Source organism: Arachis hypogaea, chromosome 12 (assembly GCF_003086295.3).
Source record: "Arachis hypogaea cultivar Tifrunner chromosome 12, arahy.Tifrunner.gnm2.J5K5, whole genome shotgun sequence".
Classification (NCBI taxonomy): domain Eukaryota; kingdom Viridiplantae; phylum Streptophyta; class Magnoliopsida; order Fabales; family Fabaceae; genus Arachis; species Arachis hypogaea.
Window position 1 is genome coordinate 99228738 of NC_092047.1, and position 12387 is coordinate 99241124.

At 32.7% G+C, this 12387-nt stretch overlaps 1 protein-coding gene and 1 long non-coding RNA gene across 4 annotated transcripts; both read left to right on the plus strand.

Annotated features, from left to right (window-relative positions):
- Window positions 1-2804: 2804 nt before the first annotated feature.
- LOC140177084 (uncharacterized) lies at window positions 2805-3714 on the plus strand. Its single transcript, XR_011868771.1, has 2 exons — window positions 2805-3170; window positions 3287-3714. It is a non-coding gene; the product is annotated as an uncharacterized lncRNA (long non-coding RNA).
- A 1328-nt stretch (window positions 3715-5042) lies between these two features.
- On the plus strand, window positions 5043-10263 carry LOC112730335 (putative disease resistance RPP13-like protein 1). 3 transcript variants are annotated; one of them, XM_029290788.2, is made up of 5 exons: window positions 5080-5520; window positions 7060-8816; window positions 9203-9400; window positions 9507-9638; window positions 9885-10263. In XM_029290788.2, the coding sequence occupies exons 2-3, from the start codon at window positions 7130-7132 to the stop codon at window positions 9238-9240; spliced, it is 1725 nt and encodes a 574-aa protein (XP_029146621.1). In that variant the 5' UTR covers window positions 5080-5520; window positions 7060-7129; the 3' UTR covers window positions 9241-9400; window positions 9507-9638; window positions 9885-10263. The 3 variants fall into 3 exon arrangements, with proteins under 3 accessions (XP_029146619.2, XP_029146620.2, XP_029146621.1); XM_029290786.2 differs by having other exon boundaries at window positions 5043-8816; XM_029290787.2 differs by having other exon boundaries at window positions 5057-8816; window positions 9203-9268.
- Window positions 10264-12387: the final 2124 nt, after the last annotated feature.

Below are 12387 nucleotides of genomic sequence, written 5' to 3' on the forward strand. Positions count from 1 at the left end.
ACTCCGTCATCTTCTTCCTGATGCTCAAACCATGCTGAAATTTCCTTCCTAAGGATCAACATTTGCAAGAAGTCTTCACGATCTTGGCTAGCTGATTCTGCAAAGCCACAACATGCCTTTGATATAACATCATCAAATGAAAAGCAATGATTCATTTTTTGGGAGCATGATTTGGAGAAGAAACAAAAATTAGGTTTTTAATAGTTTAGTAAATTATACAATTACCCACTTTGGGCTATAATTTAATTACCAATAATTTAACCATAGTTAACATAACCACCAATTTAAGAGTGACATGTCACAGAGGATAATGTACATGTTATTATAAGAAGAGTAGAGTAGAATTTACCTAATAATAAGTATTAGTAGTAGTAGAAGAATGGATATTATCATTCATATTTGAATGATGTTACTCTTTTTTATAAATTTATATAAACATACAATACAAAAAATTATGTGTGGAGTAACTTTTAGAAGTTAAAATTTAAGATTTAGAATTTAAAATTTAGTGTTCAAAATTTAAGATTTAAAATTTAGATTACAAAATTTAGGATTTAAGTTTTATAATTTATGTTTTAGAGTCTAAAAATTACTGTACTCTTTAATTTTTTTTCAGAATGCATTGGTATTTGCACTAGAATACTGATTACAAAATAATGCATAAATTGTCTTGGTATACAATTTGTTAGAGTGTAATTTTAATGTATTAATAATATAAAATATTTTATACAGTAGTCTAACTATATTTATTTTGTAAAATAATCATTCACACCGTCAATGTAATAAGTTATTTTTTTTATGTTTACTTAGTATTGACCGTATATTAAAATTAATATTTTTATTATATTTTATTCTTTTCCAGAGAAATCATTAAATCAACACGGGTATATAAAACATAGGATTTAAACATGTTCATTGAAGTGATCTCTATCTTAGAAATTTAACAGGATTCAAATCTCTCTGAACTATAGAACATAATTTTAGAAGAAATCTTCATATTATTTCATTTTCTTTTCTTGTGTGTTTGGTGATGATCCAGCTCTTTCATCACCAACATATTGTTTTTGAACAAAAAAGGTTCTTCTATCTAGGGGTGCACATGGAGCCGGGTGAAGTCGGGTTCGTCGTGACCCGAATCCGACCCTAAATAATCACCGGGTCTATTTATGAGACCCTTACCCGACCCTAAACCCGATGAAATCATGTTACTTTTGGGCCACACTTAAGCCGAGTCTAAACCGGGTGAAACCCGGGTCTTGATCAACTTTATCACGACATCACCAAAAATTAGATTCTACATATTTTGAATCTCTAAATTTTGGAAAATAATTATTCCATAACATTGCAACATTCACATAATAATAATTTAGAATCCAATAATAATAATTTAAAATTTCATAATAATAATTATATCAATTACACATTAAACATTCAAAGTTCAAAAGACAATTAAAACAAAGTTAACAACCAACACAAGATTAACATAATAATAATAATTTATAGTGTCATACCAACCAATAACAACAAAATATGAAGTAACAAACAACTACACGGGTCCAACGGGCCGGGGCCGGGTGACCCGAGGCTTGACCCGAACCCGATTTAATAAATAACCGGGGTCATCTATTGAAATCTCGGGTTTGACCGGACCATAACAAAGCCAGGCCAAATTAACTCCGAAGTCATCGGACCCGGTCCGGGTCTTCGGGCCGAACCGGGTCTTGTGCACCCCTACTTCTATCTGAACAAGTGTACTACTTCTATCTGAGGACTCTTATAATACTTTCTTTCTTTCCCTTCAAACACTGCATGTGCTTTTTATTCTCACATTCTTTGAGTCTTTGTGGCTATTAAGATGCATTACATTTAAAGTTCAGTGGGGGCATAGATGGGGGTTGGGAGATTCTCAAAGTTTACTTGTAATTATGGAAATAGCACCATTTCCATTCGAAAAGCTGTAAGATGTAAGTTTGCTCATTCACTTCTTTTAGTAACTCTGAAACTAGTCTTGTTCTTTGTTTTTCTAAATTCTACCTATTGAATTGCTTTGCTTTTTTTGTTAACTATTGTCATGATAATATCTATGACTATGAGCTATGATTTACTGATTTAATGGGTTGTTATCGTGTACTTAGAGCTTGATGTGAGCCTGTTATTGAATTTTATATACAAGGAACTGGATTTATTTTATCACTTTTTAGTTGGCTTATGTATAATTGATGCTATTTGAAATTCATAACTGCTATCTTAGCTGATTAAAGGTATTTTGTTCATTTTTTTTTGGACCTGAAGTTATTTTTCTTCAGTTTGCTAACTTTGTACATCAATGTGTTTTTCTTTTTTATATCCACAGAAATAGAGAAACAAATTTGTGCATTGCATTTGGAATATGTTTCTAATTATAATATGTTTGCTTTGCTATCTTTTCTATTTCGGATGAAAATATTATGGAGGCAGAGGGCCCTTTATTTGGGATTTTTCCTAGTGTAAGCTTTAAAGTATGTTAGCTCCTAACATTTATTGAATTAGTTCACTAGTATGATTATTTAGTATTTTTGTGTGCATAGAATTATTTTATGATGGAAGGACATGAATATATCAAGAGCCTCATTTGTTCCTTGATGTTGTACTCTAGTTAGTTTCATGGATAATTTTCCCATTAAAAGGTAAAGACATGTAAACCTGTGGTTTTAAAGCATTAAGGCACAACATTATTCTTGATAGTGACATTTATGGATTGTGCTATATTCTTGTCTAAGATGTATAGTTTGATTATTTAAGGCATGGATTATTCAATGGCATTTGAAAATCTTGCTTGTCTTTTATATTTGGTATTTGCGTAGGTGTTCATCACTGTTCCATTATCAATTATTGATATGCTTTGTATCTTTAAGCATGATGTGCCTGGTTAATTTAGTTGCTCACTTTTTTTCTTCCCTTGAAGAAAAGGGTTTTTCACATCAAAGTATGCATTTAGGTTATGAAGGAGCTTATAAGAACTATCAGGGAGAACAATTTGGGCAGAATTAGTTCACTGTAAGCTTATTTCCATATTAACCAACATGTTTTATGAAGTTCCGGATGAAGTTATTAAGCTTGAACTCTCCACACCAAAGTTCCTCATGGATCAACTTGATCTGATTGGAGGAGTTCAGTTTATTTTTTTGGAGGTATTTGATTCTTCTGACATTAGTATGGAGAGAAGTCCAATCTAATAAATGTCCTTGCATTGATACGTAGATTCGAACTTTTGATTTTCTCTTCTGCCTTCCTATGATTGATTCAGTATTCCCTTACAAATTCAAGAGAAGAGAAGAAAAATCTGTATGCAGTGTTTTTTTATTACATTTTGCGTCAAATAAAAGTATCGTGCATAGTCTCAGGAGTCAGTGAATACAGTGATGAGCAGATCCAACCTCTGGCTGATCTGCTTGCTCAAATAAATGCACCTGAGGCATTTTATATTTCTGTTAAACTTGGAGTAGAGGGCATTGGAGAGATTTTGAGAAGATCAATTGCATTTGCTCTATCCAAATATCCCAACAGTGAAAGACTAAATACGATGCTTCTAGTTTTTCCTTATCTATATACTTTAAAGTTTTAAGGCTATACATTTTTCCTTTGATCTTATATGCATTTCTTCATATATATGGCTTGTAATAGATCTTCTTTGAGCTGTATGATTACTGATTTTTTTTTTCTGTTCCGGTCTAACATTTGCAGCTATTGAAAATTGTAGCAGAGAAATTTATGTTTGTCTAGATATAGAAGCAATATAATTGAACAGCTTTACGAAGCCAAAATTTTTTAATGTCATTGTGAAAATTGTATAAACCTCCGCAATACATTGCATATAGAATTACGGTTGTGGCGGTTATACTAGTCGTTGCTGAAAACCGCGTAAACACTAATCTATGTGCGACAAACCACACGCTGGAATGCAGTTTTGCTGCGATTTAATTTTTCGTGTGTGTTGTAGGAGTGACTTTTTATATACATATAACATCATTTCTAAAAGTAGAGAGTATTGATGCTATCTCATGTATTTCAAGTGGGTAGCAAAGAGAATGATGACGAGGAGACTTAAAATAGAGAATAAAGAAAAAGAAAAAGAGGTGATCCCTTCCATCATCTTGTATTTCAAGTGAGTGGCAAAGAGAATCATGACGAGGAGACTTAAAACTTGAAAGAAAAGAAAAGAAAAGAGAATAAAGAAAAAAGAGGCGACCCCTTCAAAATTGCAACAGCCAAGAGAAATTGTTATAGCATATCAATTAATGATAATCTATTTGTGAATTTGTGTGCTTCGGGTATCTTCTATGTGATGGTTTTGAAGACAGTCCAATAATACTGTGTCAGCACTTGTACTCATTCAATCTCTTAAATTAACAGTCTAACTCTTAATGTTTAACGAAAAAACTAAGATCAATGAGAATACAAGATAAAAAATTTTTGGTCGAATAAACTATTCTAAATTTCTAATAGAAGGACGACTACAACAACAACATCAACGTCAACAGAGTCTGTCACCAAAAAAGAAAACATCAACAGAGTCTTATATATGCTAGTGCGGGGGCTAAACTATTCTGAAATATTACTATTATTATTTCCCTATATCAATAAAATGATAAACCATTAAAAGAAACAATTTCTTATTATTATAATAAGATTGAAGTTGATAATCTCTAGCTGGCCGGAGTCTTATAAGATAATGATGCAGGAATAAATAAAATGAGATTTTAGAAGTTTTATTTAGTTTCTGCACTAATAATGTTTTTATGAAGGAACTGAATCGTTATTTAATCTTATTGACGATATCATTATTGTTATAATTGTTGAGGAATATATTTACGCAACTGGTATCACCTAATTTAAGTTTAATAGTTTATCATATAATTAATTAATTTTTTTTTACTAAAGATAAAAAAATTCAAATTCGTAATCTCTTAAATAAGTATAAATAGACTATATTATTTAAATTATAATTCATTAGGGATGTAATTAATTAATTAATTATTAATTGTTATAGATACTTTAGCAGTGCACAAATATATGTGGGTCAATGTTATGGAACCCAGTAAAGAACGTTGTTGGTGCACTGCAAACTGCAAACCCTTGAAATCCCTTGTGCTTGCTACAATAGCTTTTCTCATCACCTTCCAATCTTTCTTTCTTGTGATCTCATCATCTCCTGAACTTGAGGCTCAATAATCATGGTTGCAAAACTTCAGGGTAGAGCTTATCTTTCATCTTTTGTTGATGCTGTTTTGGACAAGCTGTCTGCACTCGATGCCAACTCAACTCCAATAGCAAGAAAGTTAGCTGACCAGAAGTTGTTTCGAAGTCTGAGGGCGAGTCTCCGTGCAACTCGCCTTGTGCTTGATGATGCTGAGCAGAAGCAGATCAGAGACCAAGAAGTCAGGAAGTGGGTTGTTGATCTCCAAGATGCTCTCTATTTGGCTGATGACCTGCTGGAAGAAATCTCCACTAAAGCTGCTGCTGTCACTCAAAGGGATCCAGGTAACTCTTCTTCCTGGTCTCACTATGTTGATTCAATCTTAGAAGATAGTGATGATGGTGAAATGGGGGTAGTAACTAGCATGCAAGACTTAGTTGATAAACTAGAGTCTATCGTTAAGGAGAAAGATGATCTTGATCTAAAGCAAGAGCTTGCCGAAGATCCAGAGGACATGTCATGGAGAATTCAATCGTCACTGCTTGAAAGTTTTGATATATATGGAAGGGATGATGACAAGGAGGCCATACTTGGATTCTTGTTAGATGACACTTGCAATGATAAATTGTCTGTGATGTCTATAGAAGGCATTGGTGGAATTGTAAAAACTACTTTGGCTCAGTGGGTTTATAATGATGCCAGAGTTAAGGGGAAGTTTGCTCCTAAAGCATGGGTGTGTGTTGCTACAAGATTTGATCCTATTAGTGTTTCAAAGGCTATAATAGAGGATATAACTTCTACTCCTTGTGACTTGGTTAACTTGAATTCACTTCAAACTCAATTGAAGAAAAAGTTAACAGAGAAGACATTTTTGGTTGTCTTAGATGATGTTTGGGATAATCAACAAAATTTGTGGGACAGTTTTCTAAAACCTTTTCTGAGTGGAAATAAAGGAAGTAAAATTCTTTTAACCACTCGTAATAAAAATATTGATTCTGTAGTATCAACTATGAATCGACATTACAAATTAAACACATTGTCTCCCAATGATTGTTGGTTAATGTTTCTGAAACATTCATCAATCTCTACTAATTCTACACAATATCCAATTCTAGAAAAAATTGGTAGAAAAATTGTTGAAAAATGTAAGGGATTACCTTTGGCAGTGAAGACACTTGGGGGTCTATTGCGCAATAAGCATATTAAAGGGTATTGGGAGCATATACTAGATACTAAAATTTGGGAACTTTCGGAAGATGAGAGTAAGATTATTCCAGCATTAAGAGTTAGCTATCATTACCTTCCTTCACATTTAAAGAGGTGTTTTGTTTATTGCTCATTATACCCTGAGGATTATCAATTCAACAAAAAAGAATTAATCTTGCTATGGATGGCTGAAGATTTTGTGCGTCCAACAGAAAACAACACCCTAGAAAATATTGGTTGTGAATATTTTGATGAATTAGTTGCAAGGTCATTTTTTCAACCTTCTAGTGGAGATGTTAGCTTATTTGTAATGCATGACCTCATGCATGATCTAGCAACATCTTTTACTGAGAAATTCTATTTTAGAGTCCAAGAATTTGGGATCCTACAAAAGATTTGCAACAGAATTCGTCATTTGTCATATACTACAAATCCTAGGGATCCAATCTTAAGTTTTGGAGAGGCCTATAATAGAGCATGCATATGAGAACATTTCTAAATGTTAATGTTCATTTTGCATCAATTCATATTGAAAATGAACTTTTGTTCTCACTTTTACAATTGAGGTGTTTAAGAGTTTTATCATTTAAATATTTTTTTATTGAGTCATTGCCTGATTCAATAGAAAATCTGATCCATTTATATTATTTGGATCTCTCTTACACACCTATTGTCAGATTGCCCGAGTCATTGTGTAAATTATACAATCTCCAAACTTTGAAGTTGAGTTATTGTAATAAGCTAGAGATGCTTCCTAGCCGCATGCAAGATCTTGTGAACTTGCGCCATCTTAATATTGAAGAAACTTTTTCGTTGATAGAGATGCCAAAGGGAATGAGCAATTTAAAACACTTGAATTCATTGTGGCACTATATTGTCGGGAGGGATAAAGAGAATGGGATAAGAGAATTGGGAACACTTGACAATCTCCATGGCTCACTTTGCATTTCCAACTTAGAGAATGTCAACAACAGTTGTGAAGCTTCAGAGGCAAAGATGAGTAACAAGAAGCACATCAACATTTTAGAATTGAAATGGCTTTCACATTGTGATATTGATATTGTTGATTTTCAAAATGAGAGAGAGATACTTAACAAGTTACAACCTCACCGAAACTTGAAAGAGTTATCAATTGTGGGTTATAGGAGTGAAACATTCCCAAACTGGTTAGGCTTAGGTCTATCTTGCTACTCCAATATGACCAAATTGAGAATGAATGGTTGTAAGAATTGTCGTCAGCTTCCTTCGCTGGGACAGTTACCGTCTCTGCAGCATATGGAGTTATTTGGACTTGATGGGTTGGAGAGGATTGGTGGTGAGTTTTACAAGAACGGTGAATCATCTCATGAGGGGACGCACTTCAGATCCCTTCAAAGTCTGGCATTTCATAGAATGCATGGTTGGCGAGAGTGGCATATTCCTGATGGGTTTGATGGATTTCCTAAACTCAAAAGGCTTTCAATACATGATTGTCCGGTGTTAAGTGGAGATCTGCCAGCTCACCTTCCGGCTCTGGAGCAACTTACCATTTGGAAATGCGAAGAGCTTGCGCTTTCACTTCAGAGAGCTCCCCAGCTCCACCAATTACTTGTAATGGGTACTGCGTGCTATAGGAATTCGGCACGGTGTGAGGTATTAATTTCAGAAACTCGGCAAACCAAGTCCGCATTGAAGTGCCTGCCCCGCATCCAATCGGTGTATCTCCAAGCTTTGATAATCAAGGATTGTTGGTCAGCCATATCAATTTCAGGAGATTATTTGCCCGCTACATTACAATATCTCCAAATCTGTAATTGTTCAAAATTAACATTCTCAGAGCCATTGCAACACACGTGGCTAAGGGAGATATTTGTGTACAAGTGTGATTCATTGACGTTGTTTCCGTTACTGGCTCTTCCAAATCTCAAGGCACTCTCAATCACATATTGCCCCCATTTAGTATCCATGCCGGAGCTAAGGTTTGTTGCGCCCCACCTAGAGACGCTGTATATAGCATATTGCCCAGAAATGGATTCTTTTGGAGAGGAGTGCCTCCCGCGGAGCTTGACAACTCTTCGGATCCATAATTGCCAGAAACTAGCGAGGTGGATAACATCCAATGGTTTGCGGAGTCAAGGCCTTACCCATCTTATCCTTACTTTTTGGAAGGAAGTTAAGTCATTCCCAAGAGAGGGTTGCCTTCCTACTTCCCTCGAGTCTCTACAATTGTGGTACTTTTCAAATCTGGAGACGCTAGACTGCAAGGGACTTCACCATCTGACCTCCCTCCAACAATTAACAATTAAATACTGTCCAAAGCTGGAGAATTTCACACAAGAAAACCTTCCTGCCTCTGTAGCAAAACTCCGCATTGGGGAAGAATCTCCTTTGAGGCGCAAACTGGAAGAGATGAACGATCCACGAATTCAATATAAACCTGATGACTATTTTATAGGTAAGTAATTAGGAAGGAAACGACTTTCTTTACTTATGTCATCAAATATCAATTCTTTATTTATTTTTTATTTCTGTCATTTTGGGCACTTACGAAACAATTTATAGATTTAGAAGGACTTCCAATTTTAAATTCAGTTTGATAAAGTTCTATGTTTTTCACCCATCTTGCATTTCTCCCTAATTTGACCTCATCGAATTCTATTATGTATTGCTGATCTGACTTTTGTCAGCTTCAATCCAAATTGATCTACCCAACATTCTTGCAATCTTTTTTTTTTTGTGGGGAGAGGGTTATGAAAAAAATAAAAAGCCTTAATGTTACTATCCCATTATGCTTCTATATCTACAATCACTAGTATACTCATTGGTTTCCATTTATAATAGGATCCGTCAACAATTTAGAAATACTAATGAGGATTTGAGGCAAGGTGGGACTTGGAGTACTCTGAAGTAAGTTTTAGCATTTGTTCATGTTTATAAGAACATATGGATCAGTTTGTTATACCAATGAATCTGTCTAGAACCACGAACTATTTCAATTACAGAAGTTGCTTCTCCTATAAATGAAGCAGATAATCAAAGGTAACATAACAGAAGTATAATTATTTCTTTGAGTTGATGTTATTTATTTATTGGAATTTTTCTATAATGCTTCATACTTTTTCCCTTGTCTCTGTCTGAAATGTAGAGTGTAATGTTGCAAGAAATTCATAGATACGGTAATGCGAGCATTCAATGAAAAGCAGTGCAAGGATGCCTTTTTTTTCTTAAACATCTTGTCAGTGCTTGGCGCAACACACACTTCATCCATTTTCGATGGGTAATTGCAATAGAATTTCTCATCTCTAGTGTAGAAGTTATAACAAGCAAAATTTCAGTTCCCAACCTGTGGTGAAAAAAAAAATGATTTAAATATATGCATATAAACACAATTCTAGCTCTATTGGTTGGTTATGTTTTCATCTTTCATAAAACAATGTTCTAATTTCTAACCTGTCAGCATTGTTATGGACTTATGGCTATTATGCTTATTATAGTAAAACCTGTCAATTTTTGTTTTATACAGGTTTCTTTTGATATAGATCCTGAAATTCAATATAGATTTTCTTACTGGAATTGTTGAAACTATGACTGGGACTGCCATTCATTCAAGTTTCATGATCAACAATCACAAGTTCATTAAGTCCAAACTCAAGGAATACCCTGAGTTTTGAATTGGGAACTTAGGAATAAGAGTTGGCTGTGAGTTTTGAATTGGGAACTTAAGAATAAGAGTTGGTTGTAACTCCCCATTCTGTATATATAGTTAGGGTGTTAATTTTTATTTTACTTCTATTTTGAGTCTATTTTGAATCGCTTTTTTTATTGGCTAGTTTCCTAGATTGCCTTTTTGTATCTTGTGTATAATCATTAATCAATGAACGAGGTTATTCAGTTTCATATCATTTCTTTCTCAAAAGTTTAGAAACTTTTTCTTTCTACAGATTTTGTTCCATATCTTTATATTGCAGTTCCTTCAACAATGCCTAGTGTCAAGAAGAGGGCATTGAGGTCTCCAAATGAGAAATAAGAGAGAATTTTCCTATCTGCATTTGCCAGCACCTCTGCCTGTGATGAATTGAAAAATCAGTAACATTAATTTTTTAAGATAACTTTATAGCATATATATATATATATATATATATATATATATATATATATATATATATATATATATATATATATATCACCTTAGATATGCTAGGATGCAAGGAACAAATAGTCAAATACTGCAATTGCAATCTTGTCCTTCAACATAAGACACTTTTTACATTAAAAATTATGCCAACAGTTATATCCATATAGAGACAAAAACAAAACAAAACAAAAAACGTGAAAAAATAAAATAAAAGGCAAGGAAGACAATTTCATGAAAAATAAATTCTTAAAGAGTAAAAGTTTATTTCTAAAACATGAAGATGCAGCACATATATCACAATGACTTTGGGCAGTAGAGTATATGAGAACTGAGAAGAGATTGCAAGTTCAAGGGTTAGTTATTGGCTAGAAAGATGCTAATACATTGAGTGAGCGAGTAGCAGCAGATATCGATGATACCGTGAGAACTGAGTAGCAGCAGATATCGATGATACCGTGAGAACTGCATTGTAGGTCTTGATTCATGTATTGCATATCAACTACGATACGTAAATACTTGTGAAGAATCATGTAACATATTTTATACTCTTCCCAATAATTGAGTTAAGAAATAAAGAAAATTTTCAAATAATAATAATAATAAGTATTAGTAGTAGTAGAAGAATGGATATTATCATTCATATTTTAATGATGTTACTTTTTTTTTAACATGATTAGTTTACTCATGGAGAAGTGAAGAAAAGCAAGAAGATATGTTGAGGAACGAAATGTCCTTTTCTGTGAACAAAGTTTTACTTATCTATTATATATATCTAATTTTACAATCAAAATGTGTCATATATCTCTTTTTCATTGTAATTGAAATTAAATTTTTTCCTCTAAAATTAAGGAGAATTCTTCTCTCTTTCATACTAATTTTACAACTAAAATGTACCACATATTACTCCCTTATTGCATTTGAAAATCAAATCTTTTCAATTCACTTATTTTATCTGGCTTTGTCAACCCTAATTACCTATTGGAAGCTCCTCTTCCTCTTTACAATTCACTTGCTTTTTGTTTGTACTTTACGTAGTTTTTAGTTATTTTGTTTTATTTAGTTTGCTAGGATCATATTTTGGGATTAATTATGTCTTTCTTTGTCTTTATGGGTCTTCAATTATAAAAAATAATTATGCTATAATCTGTACAAGCTTTATCTCGGTTAAAATGTTCTTATTTAGATTTTATATAAACTTTAGTAATGATCTCACTATCTTTAGTTGAATCATAAAATAAAAAATGTGAAAAAAATAGAAGGCCAGGAAAGACAATTTCATAAAAAATAAATTTTTAAGGGTAAAAGTTTATTTCCAAAATTTAAAGATACAGCTCAAATATCACAATGAGATTGGGCAGCGGAGCACATAGGAAGAGATTGCAAGTTCAAGAGATAGTTATTGGGCAGAGAGATGCTAATAGCATGAGTGAGCGAGTAGAAATAGATATTGCTGATACCGTGAGAATTGCATTGTATAATATAAATCTTGATTCATGTATTGCATATGAACTAAGACAAGTAAATCTTTGTGATTTTATAATCTTTCCACTAATTGAGTTAAGAAATAAAAGAAATTTTCAAATAATAATAATAAGTATTAGTAGTAGACTAGTAGTAGAAGAATGAATATTATCATTTATATTCTAATGATGTTACTCTTTTTTATAAATTTATGTAAACATACAATATAAAAAATTATGTGTGAAATAATTTTTAAAAGTTAAAATTTAAGATTTAAAATTTAAAATTTAAAATTTAGTATTCAAAATTTAAAACTTAGAATTTAAAGTACAGAATTTAGAATTTAAATTTTAAAATTTATGTTTTAGAATCTAAAAAATGCTGCGCTCTTTATTTTTTTTTTTCAGAAGGCATTAGTATTTGCATTAGA

Bases quoted from the DNA above. Each gene is read 5' to 3' on its own strand.
- LOC112730335 (XM_029290788.2), top strand. From the start codon at position 7,130: ATGCTTCCTAGCCGCATGCAAGATCTTGTGAACTTGCGCCATCTTAAT. The intron at 8,817-9,202 runs GTAAGTAATTAG...CATTTATAATAG, and splicing joins ACCTGATGACTATTTTATAG to GATCCGTCAACAATTTAGAA.